This window comes from Microcaecilia unicolor, chromosome 1 (assembly GCF_901765095.1).
Source record: "Microcaecilia unicolor chromosome 1, aMicUni1.1, whole genome shotgun sequence".
Lineage (NCBI taxonomy): Eukaryota > Metazoa > Chordata > Amphibia > Gymnophiona > Siphonopidae > Microcaecilia > Microcaecilia unicolor.
Window position 1 is genome coordinate 321809355 of NC_044031.1, and position 27206 is coordinate 321836560.

The 27206-nt window shown below is 40.6% G+C and overlaps 1 protein-coding gene across 3 annotated transcripts in view; it reads right to left on the minus strand.

Annotated features, from left to right (window-relative positions):
* Positions 1-10196: 10196 nt before the first annotated feature.
* DSP (desmoplakin) overlaps positions 10197-27206 on the minus strand; it is a 141300-nt gene continuing 124290 nt past the window's right edge. The window contains exons 21-24 of one of the 3 annotated variants that reach the window (XM_030208874.1): positions 20572-20679; positions 20296-20394; positions 17428-19722; positions 10197-14029 (exon numbers count right to left, since the gene is read on the minus strand). In XM_030208874.1, coding sequence (XP_030064734.1) covers positions 10841-14029; positions 17428-19722; positions 20296-20394; positions 20572-20679 — 5691 coding nt within the window. In that variant the 3' untranslated portion in view covers positions 10197-10840. The remainder of the gene's footprint in view (positions 14030-17427; positions 19723-20295; positions 20395-20571; positions 20680-27206) is intronic. The other 2 variants (XM_030208891.1, XM_030208882.1) reach the window with 2 other exon arrangements.

Below are 27206 nucleotides of genomic sequence, written 5' to 3' on the forward strand. Positions count from 1 at the left end.
ATTATTAGCACTTGTATAGCGCTACCAGACGCACGCAGCGCTGAACACCTGACACAGATAGAGACAGTCCCTGCTTAATAGAGCTTACAATCTAAAATAACACAGACAAGATAATTAAGGGCAAGGGAAGTACTGGGTGAGAAGGAACAAGGGGGGGGGGGAGGCAAATGAGTAGTGGCTAGGAGCCAAAAGCAGCAGTGAAAAGGTGGGTTTTCAGCATAGGTTTGAAAACAGGTAGAGATGGAGCTAGACGTACAGGCTCAGGAAGCTTATTCCAGGCATAAGGTGCTGCGAGAGAAAAGGAACGAAGCCTGGAGTTAGCAGTGGAGGAGAAGGGGGACGACGAGAGATTTGTCCAGTGAGCGGAGGTCACAGGTAGGAATGTAGGGAGAGATCAAATTCTCATTTCCAGTTTTCATCTTCTCTCCATTCCTCTTGTTGGTACTCATTCCTTTTCACTCTCTTTCTCTCTTCTCTGACCCCTCCCCTTTGGCCCAGCATCTCTACCCCTCTCTTCTTCCAGCATCTCTACCTCTCTTTCCTCTCCTTCAGGTCCAGCATCTCTACTCTGTCTTCACTTCCTGACCCAGTCCAGCACCTGCACTCCTCTTCTCCCCCTTCCAGTCCAGCATCTAATTCTCTTCCCATTTCCTCCTGCCCCTCCCCTCAAACCTCCCTTTGCAGCTTCTTCCCTCCCGTGTTAGTATTAAAAAGGACAGTGGCACAATATGAAGCTTCTGCCCAAGCACGCTGTACATTTCTGCCAGGTCCTGCCCCCGCTGATGTACATTTCCTGTTGCTATGGGATGGGACCCAGCAGAAACACACAGCATGCGTGAGTGGAGGCTCCACATTGTGCTTCTGTACTTTTTAATGCTGACACTAGAGGAAAGGAGCTGCAAAGGGAGGTTTGAGGGGAGGAACTATCTAGAGGAATTATCTAGATTGTAAGCTTTTTGAGCAGGGACTGTCTTTTTGTGTATAGTGTACAGCGCTGTGTATGCCTTGTAGCGCTATAGAAATGATAAGTAGTAGTGGTAGTAGGAACTGACCCCATGGGGTTGATAGCAAGAAGGGAGATGCTCTGCCCACTTCCCCTCACATGGTCCAGCAATACTAAACCCATTCAAAAGTACAATACAGCATCACTATTCCCATTACTAAAATTGGGGACAGAAAGTTGCCACTCCCCCCATTTTCTATTTCTGTTGATGGCTCTCTCATTCTCCCTGTCTCCTCAGCTCGAAACCTTGGGGTCATCTTTGACTCTTCTCTCTCCTTCTCTGCTCATATCCAGCAGATCGCCAAGACCTGTCGTTTCTTTCTTTACAACATCCGTAAAATCTGCCCCTTTCTTTCCGAGCACTCTACCAAAACCCTCATCCACACCCTTGTCACCTCTTGTTTAGACTACTGCAATCTGCTTCTTGCTGGCCTCCCACTTAGTCACCTCTCCCCTCTCCAATCGGTTCAAAACTCTGCTGCCCGTCTCGTCTTCCGCCAGGGTCGCTTTACTCATACTACACCTCTCCTCAAGTCGCTTCACTGGCTCCCTATCCGTTTTTGCATCCTGTTCAAACTTCTTCTACTAACCTATAAATGTACTCACTCTGCTGCTCCCCAGTATCTCTCCACACTCATCCTTCCCGTGCACTCCGCTCCATGGATAAATCCTTCTTATCTGTTCCCTTCTCCACTACTGCCAACTCCAGACTTCGTGCCTTCTGTCTCACTGCACCCTACGCCTGGAATAAACTTCCCGAGACCCTACGTCTTGCCCCATCCTTGGCCACCTTTAAATCTAGACTGAAAGCCCACCTCTTTAACATTGCTTTTGACTCGTAACCACTCGCCTCCACCTAACTTCCTCTCCTCCTTCCTGTACACATTAATTGATTTGATTTGCTTACTTTATTTTTTGTCTATTAGATTGTAAGCTCTTTGAGCAGAGACTGTCTTTCTTCTATGTTTGTGCAGCGCTGCGTACGCCTTGTAGCGCTATAGAAATGCTAAATAGTAGTAGTAGTAGTACCTCTGGTGGAGATGAGTTTGGATGAGTTGTGTCTGGTTAAGCTTAACATACAGATCAATGGTGAAATCCAGTTGGAAGTGGTCAGACATGGTACTGGCATCCATTTGAATGAACTAATCAAGCTGTTAGGATAGGACTTCATGAAGTCTAACATATGGCCTTTTTCATGAGTTGCACCCTCGGAGAATGTAGTTAGTTCGCAGTCCTTCAGGAATGATTTGAAGTTGTGGACATTGGTCATTTTCTAAGTGTAGGTTTAAGTCTCTCAGGAAGATAATCCTTGAGAATTGTGACATGGCAGAGGAAGTAATCTCTACAAGCAGTGGTTCTGCCTTGGACCAAGCTCCCAGAGGACGGTAAATGAGGAGTAGGGTGATTTGATTTGCCTCTTTTGAATAATCACAGAATTTGCATAGCATGTATTCCAGTTCAGAGAAAACCCAAGAACTAACTAAACACATGTGGGAAAAACTCTTGGGCAGAGCAAGTCTGCCTCCTTTTTTACCCTGTCTTGGAGAACCCTGTCTTGGAGAATGAAGAATACCATAATTGGGTGGATAGATGCGGGGCAGTATCAGACTATCAACTTCTGTGAGGCATGTTTCTGAGATAAACAGAAAGCCTAGATCTGAAGATTCTAGTAGATCCCTGAGTAAGAGAGCCTTGTTCCCCACAGATCTAACGTTGATATAGATGGCAGGGATAGGAGTGAGTTGAGACTTGTGTTCCAAAGGGAGAGTTGATTGGTTAATTGCAAAAGGTAGCAAGGTTTTTTTTTAGGCCGGCGGATGTTAGCCATTTTGTTCTGGTCCGTAATCATAGAAGTATTCTGATGGTATATATTGGCATAGTCTAGCAGGTATCTGACATTACAATTAGGTTGTTTCTTAGTACAGGGTTTTCTAGACTTCTAGATAGGATTAGGCACTAAGGGGGGGTCTTTTACTAAAGCTTAGCTCAAGGTATCTGCCGCAGAGCCCATTTTATTCCTATGGGCCTTGCTGCAGATAACTCAAGCTAAGCTTTAGTAAAAGACCCCCTAAATTATCTGCTCAAGAGGGCTAAGCAAATCCATGTGAGCCACTTCATGGTGATAGCTTTTTGAGCTAGTTTAAAGTCAGTTGGGTTTTTAAATGTGCACTATTAAAGATTTCAGAGCTGAGTTTTCCTTGAAGGTAGAAGTTACCAATGGTAAGGAGAGGTCATGGTGTCTCAGGAACTCATAAGGTGGGGAGGTGTGGCTGTGCCAGTATGGCAGACTTCAAAATGATGCTTTGACTCGCTATAATTAGGTAGGGTTCCTCATTTAAGCTGCCATTCTTCCAAAGTCAGTCGTGCAGCAGTAGGGAGAGTTTGTATTGGACAAGAGGCCACAGTGTAGCTCTCATGTTATATTGCTGTTGATTTCCTTTGTTTGCTGTTTGAAATACGGTTATAAGTACAGAACTGAGCAGGCAAAGTATTTGGAGAGAACTGAACTTAAGCATTCCTTGGGTTCCTCTAACAGGCTGCTGTTCTTCCATGGTCAGTCATGCAGCTTTGAAGGGAGAGTTTATGGTGAACAGCCGCTGGGCCACAGTGTGGCTCTCTTGGTTACAAATCCAGATAGTTCTCTTATTCACTCAGGAAAAACGTCAGAGAGGGTAGTAGATACTTGGAATGCCCTCCCTCTGGAGGTAGTGGAGATGAAAATGGTAACAGAATTCAAAAATGCCTGGGATAAACACAAAGGAATCCTGTTCAGAGCGAATGGATCTACAGAAGCTTAGTGGAGATTGGATGGTAACATCGGTAATTGGGAAGAAAAGCTAGTGCTGGTGCCCTGAAAATGGCAAGGCCAAATCAAGGTCAGGTACGCTTATACAGTATCACATATAATGAGTTTATTTTGATGGGCAGACTGGATGGACCATACAGGTCTTTATCTGCCATCATCTACTATGTTACTATATATTCAAGATGCAGGCTTGAAATTACTGCAGGCAATGAACAGGGGTGGAGGAGATGATTTGAGCAGTTCAGGTATTTGTAAGACAAAGATGTGTCATTGACCTTAACCATACCTTGGAATGTAGCCTGGGGAAATGCTTGGTAATTTGGTTTTTAAAGTCCAGTATCTAATATTTAACATGCACTGAACTATCCCTACCCTTCCACTGCTGTCAGGGACCTAGCCTTTGGTGTGGATATTCCAGCAGTGTGAGAGGTCCTCAATCCCACAGAAATACCCCAAAGCACCCAACAGCTAGCTCATTCAGGCAGCAGGGAGCATGTCATGCTCTTCATCCCACTGGAAATGCCACCAAAATCAAAACGTTTCTGTAAATTCTTTTCAAATGTGTCTCCTGCATCATAACGGATCAGCTTAATGACATGTATATAGTTGATGGTATACATGAAGGAATATGGTTGTGTTTGTACAGCATGAGTACAGTAGCTCTCCATTCTCGCCAGATCGTACTCCCTTTCCTTTGTCTTGCACATCTTGAATCTACTAGACACTTGGCCTTTTACTTTCTTGCACCTAAACTTTGGAATGACCTCCCTCCAGAACTTCGCTCTGATAAATCTTTTTCCAAATTTAAAGTAGTACTAAAGACTAATATGGCCAGTTGTGTCCGAGTCATTAGCCACTCTCCTAGAGCACTTTTCTCTTCTCCTCTCCTTTGTCTCAGTTATCCCACTTTGAATGTATATGACTTTCTGTTTGTATGATGGTGTTCCTTTCATTTTAACCTATTTGATATTTTGTAAACCACCTTGACCTACCAGTTAGAACTTAAAAACATATTTGCAAACAGGAGGCTTAAAACTAAGGGTTTATTAATGCCACTGTAACTATTAAAAATCTTTGACACCAGCATCTGATTCAAATCCTTGCAACACCTGTTTTAGGGTTAAATGCAGCTCCTGCCCGGAAGGCCCTCTCAGAGATGATAGTTGTGACAAAATGGTGATGTAATTTGAAAAACAGTGGGATATACACAGAGGATTCCTAAACACCAAAAAAGATGGAAACTAAGCATTGATTGCTTAAGCTCAAAACGGTAGTGAAATGACTTTGTGCTTAAGGTGGCATGTTGTGGGGGTGGACTGAGTAGAACAACAGTTACAATTCTAACCATCTTAAAACTGGACTATTTTGATCTTTATCAGCTATGTTACTATGTTTCGTTACTCAGGTTTACCCAAAGTTTCCAAGTTACCCAGTCTCACTGCAGCTCCTTGTGACCTTGGGTAAGTCACTTAACCCTCCATTGCCCCCGGTACCAAAAACTTAGATTGTGAGCCCTCTACGGACAGAGAAAGTACCTGCATATTATGTGTATAGCGCTGCATATGTCTGGTAGCACTATAGAAATGATTAGTAGTAGTAGTTCCAGGAAGGAGATTTTAGGCCAGTGCTGGATCCTGAAAGCCCCAGCCTAATACATTGAGACATCTGGCAATTTCATTGGGTAGCTTACCGGGACTGGCCTTTGTTAAATATACTGTCATAAATGTAGACCTGTTCAATAACTATGGGGTCAATATTCAGCTGGGTGAGCGTTTTTCTCACCGCTGACATTTATTCCCAGGTATTCAAAGCCGGGCCTTGTCTGGGCTTCAGCTTTGAATATCCAGTTATTTTTGAGCCAGATAACACATAGCCACAAGTCAGTATTCAGCATTTAAGCAGTTATGGGGTAGCACATAAAGACAGGAAAGACTTTTATTGGTCCAATATGAGGCATATTTTCAAAGCACTTTGGGAGGCTAAGTTCCATAGGTTTCTATGGAACTTTGGGAGGCTAAGTGCTTTGAAAATGAGCCTCTATATGTGCTAAATCTAGCCACTTAAGGGCTGAATATCAGCACCTAAGCAGCCAATTCCTGACTCCACCCCAAACATAGCCGACTTGGAGTTAGGCAATAAGTGCAAATTTCAGCGGCACTTAGCTGGTTAAGTGCCGCTGAAAATTAGTGGAAAGCCCTGACCAAGTGATTTAACTAGTCAGCAGCCAGCTAAAGCGCTTTGAATATCGGCCGGTATAATAAATATTCTGCATAACATCCAGTTATTCCATTTTGTTTATGAGTAAAAATTAAACATTTGTAGAGATGCAGCTCTTTGTTACTAGACTCTGGTATTACCCATCATCATACTTCCTCCTAAAACTGTCTCAGAACTGTTTAATGAAAGATAGGTGGGAAGAAGTAGAGAAGTAGTTTTCATTTAACAAAGTCAGTTAAAACATTTGCATTATCTTAATTTTGCAATAGATTAAAATAACCGAAAGGATAAAGATAAGGATATTTAGGTCCACAGTCAGAGGAGGAAATTAAATATACACCATTTGTTTAATGACTGTGGACTACATTTCCCAGGATATTATTTTTTTATTTGTCAGATTTGCTAACTGCCTATCCAACTTGGGCTTGAAAAAGTATAGAAAACATAGAATATAAAATCCAAGATAATGTGATCCTTTATGTATTGAAATGAAAAACAAATGTAAAGTGTGTATGGGTGTGGAAATGTAATAAAGTGTGTATTTCTACAGGGAGTGCACATGGTATAAAGTGTGTACTTCTATAAGGTGTGCATGGATGTGGAAATAGTATAAAGTGAGTCTTCTACAGGGTATGCACAGGCGTGGAAATGGTGTTCTAACCCACTGCAAACTTGTCTTAATCAGCAATGGGATCACAACATTTAGCATATGATATTTAGGGGCTAATTTTATAACCATGCTATATGAAAAAGCCAAAAAACCTCACCTATTTTAAAAAGGCAACAGGAGGTACCTTTGAGCCTTTTTAAAACAGGCACCTACAATGGCCTTTCTCTTTCCTCTTCCCCCCCCCCCACGCCAATTAGTGTACAAATTCTCTCACACACATTTATATTTGCTCCAAAAGTGTAAAGTTGTGTGTATGTGCACTATGAGAGCACTTTTCTAACAGTGTGCTTATATTTAACCACCAAGAATGCACATAAATGACGAGAGTACTGGCATATATGCACGTATGTGCTCATACCAGTATTTCAGTTATGCTCTATTTGGTAAACTGGTGCCTAAATGCAATGGCGTGTAGTTTGCAAGTGAGCAGAGTACAGGCGGCAAAGAGTTATGCACATATTTTACAGAATAATATAATTTATACATGTTTTTTGGCAACGTAGATGTGAGCATTTACACCAACTCTATGACTGATGTCAGTGCTTACACCTAAAATAAACACATGTATTTGCCCTGCTATACTAGTATTCTATAACAAAAATTAGGCACATATTTTCCTTTATAGAATATGCTCCAAAAGATAGCTAAAAATAGGTGTACTGTTATTGATTCCCCCCACCCCATATGTGTCCACATGTATTTTACTGAGCTATGCCCTCAGGGATACCTACGTACTCTTGTGGTGCACCTATTTATGTATATATACCTGCAAGCCGTTTATAAGAGCCTATTTCCATGTGTTAAGCAGGCTTTACATGCAGAAATAGCTTTATAAAATTACCCTCTTATAGTCTGCTTTCACCTGAAGAAATCAAGTTCTAAGTGGCGTCCAGTCATAATAAAATAAGATATGCACAACATATGCAATTAGCTCCAACTTTAACTACAAACAATCCAAATCCTAAATTAAAATATTATCTAGTCCCTAGCTTTTCCTCTGCATGAACAAAAAAAGTCTACATTCTTCCAGGAAGACCTAGAATTAGCTTCCAACTTCAGCTCCCTAGACAATTCATTCAGCATGGGGGACTTCCCTAGTAAGATCCTGTGCCATGCTCAAACTAACCTTAACTCATGCAGTGCACGAATAAGGAAATTAATATCCTGACTAGACTGAAGCATTTGGGGGATAATACTTTTGAATCTGGAATGACAAATATTGTCTCAAGACTTTGAACACCCAAGTGAAGATCTTAACAAAGATGTGAAAGTCTAAGAAGAGGTCAGTGTAAAGATATTACAAGTGGCATTACCCTGTTCCATTGTTTCTCGGTAATGACTTTTTACTGCTGTACTCTGGAGCATTTGCAACTTAGCTAAATATTTTTGTGGCAAACCCAAGTAAACCACATCAGATGGCATACACTTCACAACAGCATCCTGCCTAGTTTAGGAATTAAAATTAGGTCACAGACAAGGTATGATCTACCCTATAGGCTAGGGGTGGACAACCTCGCTCATAAAGAGTCACAATTGAGTCAGGTTTTCAGGATTTCCCCAATGAATATGCACTAGATCTATTTGCATGCACTGCCTCCATTGTATGCAAATAGTTCGCATGAATATTCATCATGCATGAGAACTATTTGAGAAAACGTCACAAAAAACTGCACTATCTACCAATCAAAGAATGTATTTGCCTTCAAGATTTGTACTCTAGTTCACAAAATAATCCATGGTCTTGCGCCGAGCTACATGACTGGACTAATTGACCTACCAATGAGAAACACAGCTGAATCAGCAAGAATGTACCTAAACCTTCACTTCCCAAGATGTAAGGGCCTGAAGTATAAATCAACATATGCATCCAGTTTATATATGAACACAGCTCTGGAACACATTACCAAAAGACCTGAAAACTACGAAGAACCACCTAAATTTCCAAAAAAACCTAAAGACTCACCTTTTCAGAATGGCATACCCCACATAACCAACATAAAAACTGAACAATGCAACACAACAATTTAGCTAAGTAATGGACTGTACTCAATCCCTTGCCGGACGAGCCCACCCTTGCACGCCGCACGGCGAACCACACCAATCTATAAACTGTAGTATCCACTTTGTATTTGTTTACACCTTAGTCTGTAACCACCTCTGTGGAACTATGTAAGCTACACTGAGCCTAAAAATAGGTGAGGAAATGTGGGATACAAATGTAACAAAATAAATTTTTAAAAATCAGGGAAACCCTGAAAACCTGACTGGATTGTGGCCCTTGAGGAGTGAGATTTCCCACTCCTGCTTTAGGTGATCCAGGAGTGACATTTTACAAAGGATGTACAAATCTGAATTGAGTCTTCTAGGGACGTCTCCAGTTCTGCTAGTAATATAGAACAAGATCTGGTGACATTCAGTCTGTAATAAAATACATTGAAGAATGGACATTTATGCACTGGTTGCATGTTGTGGGAGCATCCATTTTAGAACCATAAATATCTAAAATATTTCAATGGGGCCAAAGCTGGCACATAAAATGTATGTGCTGGAATATACATATGTTTGTCAACCATTTTAGAAATATGCCCATGTATTTTTCTTGATCCTGTCCCTTGTCAATTTTGTTTTCGGATGTTACATAAACCATTGGGGTTTAAGGGGACATCCTCCCCAATCCCTCCAGTGAAGCGCTGCTTAATATCAGCACTTTTTTTTTTTTTGGTTACATTTGTACCCCGCACTTTCCCACTCATGGCAGGCTCAATGCGGCTTACATGGGGCAATGGAGGGTTAAGTGACTTGCCCAGAGTCACACTTCTTTGAAACTTAAACATCCTGGATAGCAGGTGTAAATCCCAATGTTGATCTGTTTGGACACAGACTTGTGTTCCCCTTCTGAAATGGGGGACACATGTTACTTTTTAGTTCCAACCTAGTCCTGCCCATAACATACCGAAACCACTCTCCTTTGCCAGATGCACATTTTTGAATTTTAGATGTGTATATCCCAGCTTTGTAAAATTGGGATTTAGAAATTTATTCAATATAAACATCGAAATGCTGGTTTATGCGTATCTGAATCTTGAACAGTGTTTCTAAAATAAACCCACTAATGGAGGATTCCATTTACAATAGGTTTATTTTAAGCATGATTCTAGGCTAGTATTAAATTCATTTAGAGAACTAGTAGTCAATCTTTGGTATTCAATGGATCATATTAACAATGAACACCATTAATTCATTTTACCTCCTTTGAACTTTAAAATAAAAGCATTAGCTTGAGTACAGCGTTTAAACATTCTTCAAACATAGTCATTTAATGGGCTGTGAAGAACCGCGTGTAACTTTCAAGCCTCAGATCGTAATGCCACCTTCCCAAACCCTTGGCTGTGAGGGTGAAAATCAAATAAAAATATTCTTGGACAGCAGCTGTTTTGACGTAGGAAAAACCATCACCTTCTTTACAGAAAAAGAATGCCAAGTCTCACAAATCAAAAACATGTTTTCCAAGTTTAAAAATTTATTCCCAGCACAGCAAGTTCAATGCAGGTGTTAACGAAAGGTTACATAAAAGCAATAACAAAAAATACAAAAAGCTGACATTGCCCAAGTTACTGGAAAAGAGTCCACCAGTTAATTGCATGGTCAGAAATAACGAAAGTGTCTATAAAATGTGCTAAAGAACCAATGAAACAGGTTAGAGCTTTCCATGGGAAGAGTTTTACAACCTAAGTTGTTAGAATACAACAGGTCTTTTCTCAAGTATTTATTTTTAATAAAATAATCAGGTACACATGAAACCATTTTCAAAATTTTAGTTTGACTAGTTTTTTTTTCCCAAGAAAATTAAAAACAAATCTGCAGTATTTAAGTTGCATTAAAAAAAAGTTACTCAAAACTCCCCATGGTAAAATTAATGACTGTGACCCTACTATACTGAATTTAAGATTACAACATATCTTACATTGCTTAACAGTTAACATAGAAGTTAAAGTAAAAAGTATAACATGTAGAATTTGCTGTGGGCCAGGCTTAGTTCCCATTAAAGCCACATACAAAGAATTATTACCACCACTACATGCTTTTTGGTAAAATTTGTATAAATGTAAAGAAGTATATTTTTTAAGTTGAGCACTAGTAATGGTTATTGCCCAATTGAGCTACTGCTATAAGACTGATGTGAATAGCTGTAACTGGACGAAGATGATGCATCAAAGCTTCCTCTCCGAGATCCGCTCCGTGACCCAGGTCGAGACCCAGATCGGGAACCTGGTGCAGAGGAAACATTGTAAGGACTGCTTATGCCTTGAGATGACATAGAAGCAGCTGGCAACATCCGCATTCCAGTGTTTTGTTCTACCATTGATCGATCTATTGCATCCTTGTATGATATCTTCAATTTAGTTTTAGGACAGGTCAGAATTTTAGGATAGCCACCGGTGTCCCGCAATTTCTGGGCAGCTCGACCATCAAGCATCCCTTTTCTAATCGCTTCTTCAGTACTTATCCTTCCCTGAATTTCTGGGTCAATGAGGCCTCCTGTGATGTACTGGAATTCAAGGAAGCGTTGACCGGGTTCATAAGGCAGCCAGTTTAGCTTCATTGCTTCTGCTGCTGACAATTTCTTCTTACCCCGTACACCTTCAAAGCCTGAAAAGGCTTTCTGAGCTTGTTTTAACCTTCCTGCCATTTCATCATCTATGAGACCCTGTGGTACTGCATCTTGAAGCGGAACCTTTTGACCTGTTGAAGGATTTACTATTCCACCTGTACAGACTTGGGCCTCCAGTAAACGCTGTGCAGTAATTGTGTCAACAAGCCCACGATTTAAGCCTTCTGAAATGGAGATCTTTTCAAGTGTTTCAGTATCAAATATGGCTGCAATAGGACTTAAGTCCTCCTGCAAATCAGAAAAGGAGCCACTTTTGGACCATGAGCTCCTGAAGCCTGGGGATGAAGGAGGTCTGCTTGTACTTACTGATTCAAGCTTTGTAGTAGTTATTACATCATCACTTCCAACTCTGTTGGAAATCATGTCAGCAAACTGAGTAAGGGTTACAGATCCAGAACGGTACTGGTCAAATAATGCTTGATCAATGAGACCCATATCTATTGACTCTTGAATATCATACTGGTTGCCAGTTTTTCTGTCAACAAGGACTACTCTTGTAGTACCATCTGATACTGTAATGGTTATTTCTTCCCACTCACATTCTTGTTCAGAAAGATCCACATAAGTTTCATAATCTATGAGGCGTTTGTTGTAGGCTTCCTGCACTGTCATTTCTTTATTTGTGTCGGGATCTACAATGACAACTCTTCGTTTTCTTAGTGTATTCTTCTGTGAAGTTTGAACTGCTTTTTTTTTCTCTTTCAGTGGAAGAAGGCAGAGACCAGTCTTCTCATCCACAATGCATCTTTCTTTTAACTGAAGGTATGTCAGATTTTCTTCAGTGTTGGGATCAAAAAAGCCTTTTGTGTCATCACTTGGATCAGAGAGAATTTCATTCAGTTCTTGATTAAAATACCCACGTTTATATGCAGCATCAACTGGTAAGCGATGACTTTTCTTGGGATCGATGATTCCACCAGTTGCAATCTGAGCCTCTAGCAGGCGAATGCCATGGCCTTTTTCAATGAGCTCTTTATTCATGGCCTCGAACAGTGAGATAATATTTCCTGTTTGAGGATCTTTGTATCCAGTGACAGCTCTTTCAGCAGATATGAGTTTCCCTTTAAATTCAATCCCAACAAGGCCTCTCTTATATCCCTCTTCAACTGTTACCCGTACATTATTGACAGGATCCACCAGAAACCCTGTAGCTGCTTGAGCCTCCAGGAGTTCAAGTGTAGTCCCTGGCCTAAGTAAGCCTTTTTTCATTGCATCATAGATACCAAGTTTTTCTTTGGTGGCCTCATTGTATATGCCTGCAATGCAACTGGAACCCTGGAGGAAATCTTTAATTCTTTCACCAACTTCTTCCATAGTAATCTGTCCCGATTCAAGCTGATCAGCTGTTGTTGGACGCAGAATTCCAGATTCCACTAAGTCAGCTATTTGAACAGGTTGCCTAATTCCTTGAAAAGACAAACTTCTCTTCATTACTGGTAATAGTAAGAAACTTGTAGCTTGATCTACTCTACATTTTTCTCTCAGCTGCGCATAACTAACATTCTTCTTTGTCACAGGATCAAGAAAATTCTTTGCATTATCTCTAGGATCATTTAGAGTTCTATACAAGTCTCTATCAATCAGTCCACGAGACAATGCTACATCTTTTGGTAAGAATACACTGTTTATAGGGTCAACAATGCCTCCTGCTGCCATCTGGGCTTCGAGGAGACGGATTCCAGTAGCTTTGTCAACTAAATTTTTCTTGATTGCTTCAGCTACACCTACTGTCTTTCCTGAGTATGGATCCTTAAAGCCAGTCACTGCTTTTTCTGCTGTATAGATATTTTCTCGGTCCTGATAATCAAGGAGATCTCTGGCAATAGCATTATCCACTGTCAGCTTTTCATTTCTGTGCAAATCAATCACGCCTCCTGTAGCTGCCTGGGCTTCTAAGAGCATCACAGTGCCTTCTGGTGATATCAGATTCTTCCGCTTAGCTTCTATCAAAGCATATTTCTCCTTGGGTGTTACAGAGACTCCAGCAATTGCCCCTGCTCCTTTAAGATAGGGTTCAATTTCAGCAGCAACTTCTTCTAGTGATTTCTTCCCCGTCAGCAACTTATCAAGTGTTGTTTTGTCTATTATTTGACATTCAAATAGCTGATGTGCTGTTATCTTTTTGCGCAGTCCATCAAACATAAATTTGGAGGGGTCAATTGTCATGTTCTCATCAGTTTGAGTTTGGATGCTGGAAGCAACAGGGCGTTTCTTAAGCAATTCCACTTCTCTTTGCAATGCTACACGCTGTGATTCCATCTCAGACTGGTTTGCTCGATTACATTCTTCCATTCGGCGCTTGTACCTTTCTTCAATCATTCTGATCTCTGCTTGTAGCCTTTCAATTTCACTTTTCAGTGACATTTTCTCTCTCTCACTCTTTTCTTTATCTTGTTCTGTCCTGCGAACATCGTCTTCTTTCCGAGCATACTGATTCTTCCACTGATTTAAGTCATTTCGAATTTGCTGTTTTTCATCTTCTAGCTGTTGCTTCTGACGAGTCTCTGCATCTAATGCTGCTTTGGCACGGTTCAACTCTTCTTCTAGTCTCTGTAGCCTCGCTTTATCTTTTTCCAAGGCACTTATTTTCATTGCAAAGGACTCTTTTTCTCGCATTATTTCAGTATACTGGCTTTTAGATTCCTGAATTTTATTAGATGCCTGAATTAAAGGAAAAAAATGTAAAGAAAAGAATTATTGTGCCAGTCAGAAGCGTATTCATCCTTTAACATCATTTATTATATACTTGTGGTGAATTATTAGTTTTAATTTTTGACTGTTGATCTCTTATCTCAGTATATTCACTGGAACTTTCCATTGCCAACAAACTTTGTAAGACAATCACACCTAATCCTAATCATATCTCTTCGATATGTGACTTCGGGAAATATGGGATCTGAATGATGCCAAAATTGTATTTTTAATTAGTGTTGACAAAAGGCCACATGCATTAAGACTGCACATTACAGGATAAAAAGACAAGAAAAATCCAAGGAGTTAACATGAAGAACAAAAAAGAACCAATTAAAGTATTCAAAGACTACAAGCAGGGATACAAAACTACAGGCAAACATATTTAAATAATGAGAATAAAATAAAATCTATTACAAAAAAGGAAATAATATATATATATACACACATACACACATGTATGTACATACACAAATAAATTAATAGCAAACATGCAGTATATTAATATTCATGCATAATTTTGTTTCCAGAAACCATCCCGTGTGCAAAAAAGCATAGGGGGTAATTCTACAAAGTTCTATAAACGGTGCCTACATGCAGTACTGCATGTTTGGAAGGTGGGCGTACACATAAATGGCATTTACGCAAAGCATGGGTGGGGCTCACAGTTACATGCATAAATTATAGAATACCATAATTTATGCATGTAATTTATGCTCATTCCTAAATTGCTGAAAATGTGCACATATTTCAGCAATTTAGGAATGAGCATTTATGCCAGCTCTATGGCTGGTGTAAGTGCTCACACCTAAATTATAGGCGATATTTTATCAGTTATGCTAGTATTAAAGGAAAGTAGGCACTTACCGTTTATACTCGAATATAAACAGATTTTGTGTCCCCCCCTTAACAATAAAAGAAAAATGAAAATTTGCATCTTGGTTTATATTTGAGCCTTCCCTCTTCCCCATGGTATCCTACATTCCTCCTTTTCCCTCCTTTCCCATGGCATCTGGCATTTCTCTCCTTCCCCCTGTGGTGACCAGCAGTCCTCCATTTCCCTTCCATGCCTAGGGTGTCCCTCCTCTGCCATCCCCCAGGAGGTTTTATGACAGGAGACGGCATAAGCTTATCTGGCCCATTATCTGGGCTCAAGGCAGTGGGTGGAGCTTGCAGCCATATTGAGTGACCCCAAACATTCGCAGACACTACTGAAAGCAATAGCAAACATGAGGTTATATTGTTTTATTAAACCTCCTTTGGTTTTGCATTCTTTCTGTTAGGAGGGGATCAGAGGGGAGGATGTAAGGGGAGTTGGGGGGGGTGGGATTGGTGAGTTTTTGAGGGGGTCTGTGAAGGGAGGAGGGTTATATTCAAAATTTATCTTAGTACTCCAGAACTTTCTTTATTATTTACAATGCTGTATTGTGGATTTCAGTGCTGCGCTATATGGCTTATAATGACAATAAAAATATTTCTATATAAAAACAATAGCAAACGCTTGTTATTTATTCATTCTTATATCCCACAATTATCCAAAAACAGGTTTTGGCTCAATGTGGCTTATATTTTTCAGTTAGTAGATGTTATATTCTTTCTTTTGTATTACATTACAATCATTGTATTATCTTCTTTACATACGAGTTGAAGCCAGTAGGTGTACTGCCTGTGTGTGTTGTTGGGTTTTTTTTTAACAGCCTTTTAAAATTTATTTGAAAGCTTCCTGCACATATATATCATGAAATAAAATTAAAAATCACTAAAACAGCATAAAAAATTATTGTCGGTGTTTCAGCTATAAACTGAGCACCCAGGAGAGATGAGCTTCGAATCGGACGAGGTGCCACACACCGAACTGGAGGTGAGAAGAAGCAGGTAAGAAAGTGCTTAGGTGGCAGTAAATGAAGGTAGCATCTCAACTAAGACGTTAAAGATGTTTTCTCTTTTTTGTATCTATCCTTCATGTTTGCAGAGTCAGGTATTTGGATTTTTATTCTCGGTAACTGTTAGCTGTTTGTTTAAAAAACACCAATATGGCGGCAGCTCGGGGGAGACGGCGTCAGCTTTTTGATGTCATGCCGGCTTCTATCATTAAACCTCCTTGCTTTCTTCCTCCCCCTTCCCCCCCCCCCCAAAAAGAGAAGCAGCCCTTCCCCCCATGCTTACCGTACCACCCTGGTGGTCTAGTGGCGAGTCGGGGCAGGAGCGATACCCACTCACTTCTGCCCAAACCACCTCCACAGTCAAAATGGCTGCCATGACTTCCAGCAGCAGTCTTATGAGATTGCCACTGGAGGTCAAGGCAGCCACTTTGATTGTGGAGACGGCCTGGGCAGGAATGAGTGGTGATTGCTCCTCTGACAATTCATCACTAGACTACCAGGGCGGTACGGTAGGTCCAGGGGGGGTGGGGGCAGGAGGAGGTCTCTTCTGGTCAGGGGAAAGGAGGGAGGAAATGTGAGCTCTGTTAGCTTATGGGGGAAAGGGAGGAATGCCAGACACCAAGGGAAGGTGGAATGCTACAATATAAATCCTCGGTTTATATTTGAGTTAACATTTTATCCGTTAGGGGAAGAATTTTATCTCAGTTTATGTTTGGATGGGTTTATATTTGAGTATATGTGTTACTTTCTTTTACAGAATAGACACCATGTAGATGCATAGGTGCACTGTTATAGAATTGCCCTTCACGTGTATTAGGATGAAGAAAAGAATCTCCCAATTTGTCTTTTTTCCCCACTTTGGGTCTCTTTTACTATATCGCTCTAGTGATTCCTAAAGTAGCAAATGCACAGCAGCCCATTAATTCTGAATGGGCTGCGTCGCATTTGCCACACAGGAATCACTAGTGTAGTTTAGTAAAAGAGGCCCTTTATTTCCTCTCTTAAATATTGTCTATCACAGATATATAGTACTGTTTGATGGAATTGCACACATATCACAGTATAGATTTAGGGAATGGTTTCTGGTTATTCTGATCCCATAATCATATATGACCAAATCTAACTAAAATTAATTCTCTAAAATACTATAAAATTAGCAATACAATGTAGTTTAAACATATCCTGTCAACAAGAGTACATAATTGCACAAAGATTTCTATTCTTTTCACCCTAAATAGAGTACATCTAGACTAGTGTACAGAAAAGGAACAGAAAGAAGGAAAAATTAATTTTGGTGCTTTTTTCATAAGCAGTTAGAGTGGTAATTTCAGAAAATACACAAGCTTAAATCAAAAGAAAAAGGAAAGGTAAATATCTGATTGGATTTCAGTGGCAAATATTTAAATAAATAGATGGAGAAGGCCATTTAAATTTATGTGGGTCATTTTATAAACATTTAAGTTATGAAGAAGTATTTCTCAATACCTCTATGGCCTGCCTTTGGAATTTCTCAATTTCCTTTCTCAAATTTTCCCTTTCTTTCTGTAACTCATTAATCAGCCCCTGTAGTTCAAGGGTGCGCTTGCTGTTTATCTGCAGTTGATTCTTTAGTTCAGTAATAGTGGCACTTTTTTCACCATCAATTTCATCTTTGCACTTCCTTATATCATCAAATTCCAGTTTCACATTTCGGAGTTCTTCTTCTAACCTCAGGTGTTCTTTTGTAAGGTTCTCAGTGAGGGACTGCAGCCTTTCTATTTCTATTTTACTCTCATTCAGACTTTTGTTTCTTTCCTCAATTGTTTTTTGCAAATGTTCATTTCTTATGTGACCTTGCTTTACATTTTCTTGCTCATGGCTAGTTAGGCGGCGCAAGGTTTCCACCTCTGTTTTGAGTGCATTTAGCTCATCAATAGTTCTCTGCTGTTCCCTAAGTGTGCTGTCTATCGCATCTCTCTGCTGTTTAAGATCATCTTCACTTCTTTTCTTTACAATAGTTAGTTGTTCTGTCTGCTGAGTCAGACTTGTGATTTTAGTTGCTTGTTCTAAGCAAGATTTTCTCATGCTCTGTAATTCGTCTTCCAGTTTTACCCTTTTCATAGATTCCTCTGATATTATTTTTTTCTGTGAGCTAAATCCCTCTTCTACTTCCTTCTTCTGAAGCTGTATTTCTTTGAGGTTGTTTTGAAGTGTGATAATTTCTTGTGCCTTCCTTTCTTTGTCATGTGATAATCTTTCATACTCTGTTTTCAGTTTTATGAGTTCTTGTTCATGGACTTTCAGCTTCTTGATTGTCTCTGTTGCATTATCACTTGACTTCTGTAGATCAAATTGAGACCGCTGTAACTTAACATGTTCACTCTCCAGGGATTTCCGTTGGTCTATTTCTGTTTCTATTAATTTTTTTAATCTATCAACCTCTTTGTTCCGATCCTGAATGGTCTTTGCTGCATCATCGAGTGACCTCTTGTGTCTCATGTCATCTTCAGTATGGAGCTGGGTGAGCTGTCTCAGTTCAATCTCCAGCTGTTGTTTCTTTTGAGATAACTCACTGCCAACAGATTTTTGCTGGTGAATACTTTCTTCTGTTTTTCTAAGGTTATCAGTTGCCTGTGTAAGATTATTTTTCAGTCTATTTATTTCATCCATCAAGTCCTTCTTTTCTCTCATCACCTTGTCCACTTGTGTTCTGAAGCTACTTGTATCTTCTTCTTTCTGCACTGTAATCTGCTGGATGGTAGTCTTGGTGATGTTGATTTCAGTCTCATACTTGTTCTTTAAATTAATAATTTCCTCATCATAACTGTTTCTTACCTTAGCCAGTTCATTTTCATATTGCCTCTGTCGTGCAGCCTCCTCCTGTAGTTTAATTTTTAGCTGTTCAATTTCTTTGTTTCGATCCTGAATGGTCTTGGCGGCATCATCAAGTGATTTCTTATACTTGCTAGTTTCCTCCGAGCGGAGAGAGTTAAGCTGTTGGAGTTCCAGTTCCAGCTGTTGCTTCCTCTGAGAGAGCTCAGAGCCAGATGCCTTTTGCTGAAGAATGTTTTCTTCTGCCTGTCTTTGTTTATCTTTATTTTGCAATATCATATCATTCAATCTCTTGATTTCTTCTTTGAGGCCCCCATTTTCTCTCATAAGCCTATCAAGTTGTGCTTTGAGGTTGGCAGAAGTGTCTTCCTTTTCAACCGATATCTGCTGGATTGTGGTCTTTGTAATTTGAATTTCGTTTTCATACTTGCTTCTTAACTCACCCATCTCATCACTGTACTGCTTTCTTACCTTATCCAGCTCATTTTCATATTCCCGACTCCGAGCGCCCTCATCCTGAAGTCGAACCCTCAACCTCTCTATCTCGTACTCCTTCTCCTTGATCATCTTCTCAGATTCTAATTTTTGCCTACTGATGCCATCTATTTCATCCTGTCTTTTTTTCTGCAGTTGGTCAAATTCATTTTTCTGCTGCTGACATCTGTCCTCAACTGACTTCCTTCTCCTTTTCTCCTCATCAATTTCATAAGTCAGCCTTGTTATCTTTTCACTGAGCTCTTTTAATTGGTTATAGCTTTTGTCCAGGTTTTGCTTAGCAGAATTGCCATCCATCTCTGCTTTCCTCTTCATTTCCTCTATAAGCAACAGTTTTGATTTGTACTCTGAACATTCACTCTGATACTTTTGTAGATTTTTGTCCAGGTATTCGTTCTTATTTGAATTTTCAGAATTGGCATCTTTAGCACGTCTGAGTTCCTCTTCTAGCAGCTCAATTTTAGTGTTTTTCATCTGTGGAAGACAACATTAACAGTTTAAGGGAATTGCCATAAGTAATTTATACTGTCTCCGTCATTTTTACTCAAAAAGTTTTAAAATTTCAAGTTCATAAGTTTTTAATGCATGTAGGCTTATAGTGAAACTTTTCTATGGACTTCGGTGTTTAAGTCGCACTTTTGAATTTAAAGGGCATTATTCACATTTATTTAAACAGGTACGGGTCAATATTCAGTCAGCAGCGGTCTGGATTTTTTAAACAGTGCCTGACACTGACAAAATTAGACCCAGCTATTTGGAAAAGCAAAACAATACAAACAAGACCCCATCCATCCCCTCCCCAATCCTACCCCAAAACAGAACAAGGACCATGGGATGGTTAATAAGGCAGGTTTCAATTATGTTGGAGATTCAAAAGGGTAGGAAGAAATAAAACCATATCACACAAAAAAAGTCATCCTGTTTCCCTAGCATTTAATTTTATGTACTTATAACACGCATCTATTTGAGCCCATCATATGCTGTTCTATATACACAAGTTGCTTTTTGACCATTGTATTTTAGATTGAACAACTGAAAGCCCAATACCTTTAATTCTTCCATGTTCTTTGCCATTTCATTTAGAAATTTGTAATAATCTGTGCCTCTTGTAAGAAGTTCTATGTAACGAGCTTGAATCTCTGCAGACTTAAGAGGAAAGACAACCATTACACCACATAGTAGTCCAACATCTTGTTACTACATTTGACTGGTGAAGGTAGTGCAGTGTGTTCATTGACACAGGCAACAAGAAATTAACACACTGAATCATATATAGGGGAAAATAAATCTCTGTAAACATCGATGAAAAAGTAAGCCATGTACCTCTTGTAAAATTATGCCTGAAGGTGACTGAACCATTGTCCTCTTTATTGGGATATTAAGCAGTGTTTCTAGTCCAGAGCTGTACGAAGCCAACTGGAGTTCATAATCCTGTAATGCAACAGAAAGCAAAATATTAAAACCAAAGAAAAAAAGTATAGCAGTGATATGTGTTATTATTTGTGGTACTGTGAAATTTGGCTGAAGAACCAGAAAGTTTACATAAATATATGCGTGTCCTCGGTTCAGATAATTTTATAAAGGAGTTTTTGAATGTAAAACTACCCCATGGCACATGCTTTTTTACATGACCATATGTAGGTGTCATTGGGAACATAATAATAATATTTATTCTTATATTCCGCATATTCCTATTAGTTCAACGCAGATTACAATGAATAAGATACTGGTACATCCTGGGAATACAATAAAGCGAAGATGCTTACCTGTAGCAGGTATTCTCCAAGGACAGCAGGCCTTATATTCTCACATGTTGGTAACACAGGCTCTGCATTGCTGATCTGGAGCTTGTAACAAGCTTAAAATAAGTCTGAGTGTGAAACACACTCTACCACGCATGCCTTCCCACCCACCGCAAGAGAGTGGGACCAGCAGTACAATATAAAGCATTAAAAAAAAAGGAGACAACTCCAAGGGGAGGTAGGAGGGTGAGAATATAAGGCCTGCTGTCCTCGGAGAATACCTGCTACAGGTAAGTATCTTCACTTTCTCTGAGGACAAGCAGGCCTATAATTCTCACATGGGAGAATCCTAAGCTAACAGGCTGACCAAAAACAACAACCAATGGTCAACTGCACCTTGCAATGACAAGGGCAAAAAAGTAATTAACCTAAAACTATATACAATCTGAGTGAGAGTGCAGCCTGGAACAGAACAAAACAGGCCTAGGAGGGTGGAGTTAGACTCTAGACACTCTGTCCAAACTGACTGTTGCTTCAGGTATCCTGCTCAAGGCAGTAATGAGATGTGAATGTGTGGACCGAAGACCACGTCGCAGCCTTGCAAATTTCTTCAGAGGAGACTGACCTCAAGTGGGCTACTGATGCAAACATGACTCTGACACTGTGAGTCCTGACACGACTCTCAAGGGTCAGCTCAGCCTTGGCATAAGTGAAAGAAATGCAATTTGTCAGCCAATTGGAAATGGTGTGTTTCCCCGATAGCGATCCCCATCCTGTAGAGATCAAAAGAAACAAAAAGCTGGGTAGACTGTCTGTAGGGCCTAGTCTGCTCCAAGTAAAAGGCCAATGCTTGTTTGCAGTCCAAGGTGTGCAGTGCACTTTGCCAACATGGGCATGAAGTGGGGGGGGGGGGGGGAGACAACTGACTGGTTCAGATGAAACTCCAACACAGCCTTAGGTAGGAACTTTGGGTGCGTGTGGAGGACTACTCTTATGATGAAACTGTATAAGGTGCATCTGCCACTAAGGCTTGACGCTCACTGGCCCTGTGAGTTGAACAAACAGCCACCAAAAATATTACTTTCCAGGTCAAGTACTTCAGATGATAGGAATCAAGTGGCTCAAAAGGAACTTTCATCAAGCTCCTTTGAGCAAGGACTGTCATTCTTTGTTTACTGTACAGCGCTGCGTAACCCTAGTAGTGCTCTATAAATGTTAAATAGTAGTAGTAGAACGACATTGAGGTCCCATGACACAGGCGGAGATTTGACAGGGGGTTTTGTCTACAGCAAACCCCTCATGAAGTGAACAACTAGAGGCTGTCCAGAGATGGGCTTACCCTCTACACGTTGATAAGCACTAATTGCACTGAGGTGAACCCTTACAGAGTTGGTCTTCAGACCAGACTCGGAGAGGTGCAGAAGGTATTCAAGCAGGGTCTATGTAGGGCAGGAAACAGGATCTAGGGCCTTGCCCTCACACCAGACGGCAAGCCTCCTCCATTTGAAAGAATAATATCTCAGTGGAATCTTTCCTGGAAGCCAGCAAGACTTTGGAAACACCCTCGCAAATTCTAAGCTCTCAACATCTAGGCTTTGAGGGCCAGAGACTGGAAGTTGGGATGCAGAAGAGATCCCTCATTCTGCATCATGAGAACGTGCTCTTCACCAGCCAGTCATTGAGGTAGGGGTACACATGGACTCCCAGTATGCGTAGCAATATTGTAACTACTGCAAGACACTTGGTGAAAACCTTGGGAGCTGATGCGAGGCCACAAGGCAACATGCGATATTAGAAGTGACGTGTCCCCAGCTGAAACCGAAGATACTTCAGTATTGGGATACGAGTATAAGCCAATTGTTTTCCTGAAGCATGGTAAGCAGGGTGCCCAGAGAAACCATCCTGAACTTTTCATTGACTAGGAATGTGTTCAGGCCCCTTAGGTCTAGGATGGGATGCACCCCACCTGTTTTCTTTTGCACACGAAGTTCCTGGAATAGAATTCCTTCTCTTCTTCCCCAGGTGGAAACGGGTGTCGAGGTGTCAGCTCTGGCCTCAATGCTGGAGAAGCTTCTTCCACCGACATCGAGGGTATGCTAACACAGGTGGCAGTCAACACCAAGACCGCAAGTGGCATTGACCTCACAGCAGGCTGGTGGCCATGAGGGACTGAAGCAAGAGGTATGGCTGGCACAAGTAACCCACACGCTGATGCACTCTGCAAGAACCCTGCCAAAAGCTCAGCGAGCAAGGTCCAGAGGTGCTTATAGAGGGCTGCCATCGGGAAAGGCTGAGATGCCGGTAAAGAAGCAGGCTGCTGAATCTGTGGGGTCAAGGCAGGTGCCTGGCCCTGGCTGTGTGGAGACCCATGCATTGGCACCTCCTGTATTGTATGGAGCAGTCTTCCCAGCGCCAACGCTTCTTGGGGACCAGTGAAACCCTGAGGGGGATCGATGCTGAGAATTCTTCTGATGTCTGGCATTGATGCTCCCCAGTGCCAAAGAGGACGACGTTGAGTCCTCTCTTCTCCTCAGTGTTGGGTCCGACGCCAATTGGTCCTGGCTGGGGGGCCTGCATAGCGGCTGGCATTGAGGCATAAGAACTATTGCTGTACTGGGACAGGCCAAAGGTCCATCAAGCCCAGCATCCTGTTTCCAACATTGGCCAATCCAGGTCACAAGTACCTGGCAAGATCCCAAAACAGTACAATACATTTTATGTTGCTTATTGTGGAAATAAGCAGTGGCTTTTCACCAAGTCCATTTTAATAATGGTCTATGGACTTTTCCTTTAGGAAGCCATCCGAACCTTTTTAAAACCCCGCTAAGCTAACTGCTTTTACTACATTCTTTGGCAACGAATTCCAGAGTTTAATTGCACGTTGATTGAAGAAACATTTTCTCCGATTTATTTTAAATTTGCTACTTTTATTTTGTTTTTTTGTTACATTTGTACCCTGCGCTTTCCCACTCATGGTGTTGGTTCCTTCTGTGTCCCGCCTTCTTCTGACATCATTTCCTTGAGGGTGGGACACACAGAGGGAACGAATGAGCGAAGGGAAGGCGGGGCTGGTGGAGAGACGTCAGACAGGCAGCGCTTTCACTGACGCTGCGCAGACGTCGGAGGGAGGTAAATTTAAAGCGCTGAAATGGGGATGGAGGGGAGCGGAGGAGTAAGGTTGTTTTTTTTTAAAAATACAACGCGATGGTGAGCAGATGTCGGAGGGAGGTAAATTTAAAAGTCCGGGGGGGGGGGGGCAGGGCGAGGGGGCGCCGCCAACTGATGGTCTGCAGGGGGGCGCCAGAGACCCTAGGCACGGCCCTGACAGGGAAGGAATAAAATGAAGATAAACCCTGAGAGAGGTATAAAAACCAAAAAGGAAGGCACAAACTGAAGGCCAAACCAGCTGTGAGGAATGGAAATGAGCGCGTCCTCTCCTCACTGCAGAAAAGAGAGAGCTGCTGGTTCCGCGTTCTTGCAGCAAGCAGGAAGGCACTTGCGCATGCAATGTGGAGCGCGTCTCATGCTCAAAGACCTATTTTAAGTTTATTTCAAGCTCTGGACTGGCAACGCGGACCCAACGTTATCCATGTGTGAGAATTATAGGCCTGCTTGTCCTCGTAGAATGACAAGTATTTAAAGTAAATATTACTACATTTATCTTGCATTTAATATAAAAGGTATACAGTAATCATACAAAACTTTCAAAATTAACTATATCAGCACAAGATTTGCTGTAAAACACATCTTTCAAACAAAAATGTTTTTTTTTTTTAATTTCCTAAAAGTTTTGTAATCAGTGATCAACCATAAATCGTAAGGAAGCGATTTCCAAAGTGTAACTGCTTGGAAGGAAAAAAAGGATTCAAACAGGTGACAACACCTCATCCCCTTAGGATTCAGAAAAAGAAAAGGATTAATCCGTCTTAATGCCCATGGTCTCATAGAAGATATAAATGTAAATAAAGAATACATGTTCAACTCATTCAAAATTTTGAATAAAATATAATAAAACTTGAAAACCACCCTTGCCTCCATCGGAAGCCAATGGAGGTATAAATAAAACTGAGAAACATGATCACATTTTGAGAGTGAAAAAAGATCAGCCTGACTGCCATGTCCTGGATTGTCTGTAGTTTTTTCAAGAATGCCCTTAGCAGTTGCAGTAAATCAGATTACAGTAGTCCAATTGAGATAGAAAAAGAAACTAGAAAGAGTCTGAAATGTGCAATATCAAAATATTTATGAATCCTTTGAAGTTTTCTCATCAACAGAAAGGACCTTTTGATAATAGAACTGATTTGAACATCTACAGATAATGACCGATCAATCATTACTGATTGGAGATGAGAAACAGTTTGAGTTACCACAAAGTATGTACATAGTTTGTAATATCTGCACCTATGTGTGTACTTCTTTGAAGAAAAACATTTTTAAAATTTTGGTCCAGGCGGTGATTTTATCCAAATTAGGTCTTTACTGCCTTCTTTCGACCACTTTGACTTCCAGGTTTCAACTGATGCAGAATACTGCAGCTAAGATGATCTCAGGACAGAACAGGTCAGATCATGTTACATCTACTTTAATAAACTTTCATTGGCTACCTGTTAAAGCATGCATTATTTTTAAAGTATTTTGCTGAGTGTTTAAGATGTTTAATAGCGCATGTCCAGAACATTTATTTTGGTTTTCATTGTCACCTTCTTTGCCTCGGGCTATTGATTCTTGTGTTATTTACTTTCCATCTTTTGTAAAAGTTGAGTTTAAAAAATTGCTATCTTAATTTCCTTATCAAGCAGTTTCTGCATGGTGTTCTTTACCTGCCGATCTTAAAAGGATCACCTCTTAATTGATTTTTCGTAAACAACTGAAGGCATATTTGTTTAAGAAATTTCTGTATTAAGCTGGTCATTTAATAGATGTTTTTCTTTTTTCTCTTATTTCTCATCATTGTATAAATTTATCTTGATGTTATCTGCTTTGAACCTATACTTGGGAGTTGGCAGACTATAAGTATCATTACCATTACCTATGTACAATCACATCTGCTCCTAAGCATCTGTGAAAGCAGAGAGCTGCATTAAAAGCAATTGAATTTGTGAGGCTTTATATAGGGAAATGTGGCAGCCCATGTGCCATTATAGAATAGCCTCAAATAGTTGGCTACTTGTCCTTCCAACCCAGGCAACCTGTCATAAAATTACCCTCTATGGAGATAATTCCATAAAGAGGGTGCAGAATTTAGGTGCCAAGAACATGCTTAAATGGTCAGAATACTGTCATATATGTGCACATATGCACGTAAATGCCAATATCCTGGCTATAGGCTATTCTATACAAAGGCACACAGTTACACACATATATTATGGAATATTATAATTTATGTGCCTTTGAGCCATTTAGGTGTGAACATTTGCACCAGCTCTATGGTTGGTATAAGCAGTCATACCTAAATTATACGTACATATTTGTGCTGCTACGCTAGTATTCTATAAAGGAAAGTAGGTGCCTACTTAATATTAAAGCAACTGAACTGCAGGGCTTACAAAATAAAGAGAAAGCACTGTGGGTTAGTCTAGAAAGAGGAAATGGAATATCTATTTCTACTGGTAAGAAATACAGACCTCCTTCCAATGCAGAAAAAAAGATTTAATTGAAGACATTTACAAAATCACTAGGAAAGAAAAGGTGTTTTTGCTAGGTGATTTCATTTTGCCACTGGTACCACTGGGACCAGTGGTGGTACATCCCAGTGGTGGTACCATCTAGAAGTAGGGAGATCCAGGATTCCCTGCATAGAGAACTATTCCAGCAACTAGCAGTGCAACCCATGTGGTAAGGGGCAATCTGGACCTGGCGCTTACAAATGGGGAGAGTGTTTCTGATGTTGTAGTAGGTGATCATCTGGGAGCCAGTGATCAATGGATGGTGGTTGAGTATCACAGCACAGGTAGTAAGGATTCATTCAAAGGCAAGGTCCGAGACTTCAGGAAAACTAACTTTGCTAAGATGGGGGAGTACCTCAAGGAGTCATTAGTTGAATGGGAAAATCCATGGGAAGTAGAAGAGAAGTGGACAGACCTGAAGGGGAATATTGTAAGGTTAACAGACTTTTTGGTTAGGAAAGTCAATAAAAAGGTAAGAGATAAAACAAGCCACTATTGTTTTCCAAAAAGTAGCTGAAAAGGTAAGAGTGAAGAAACTACAGGAAACTGC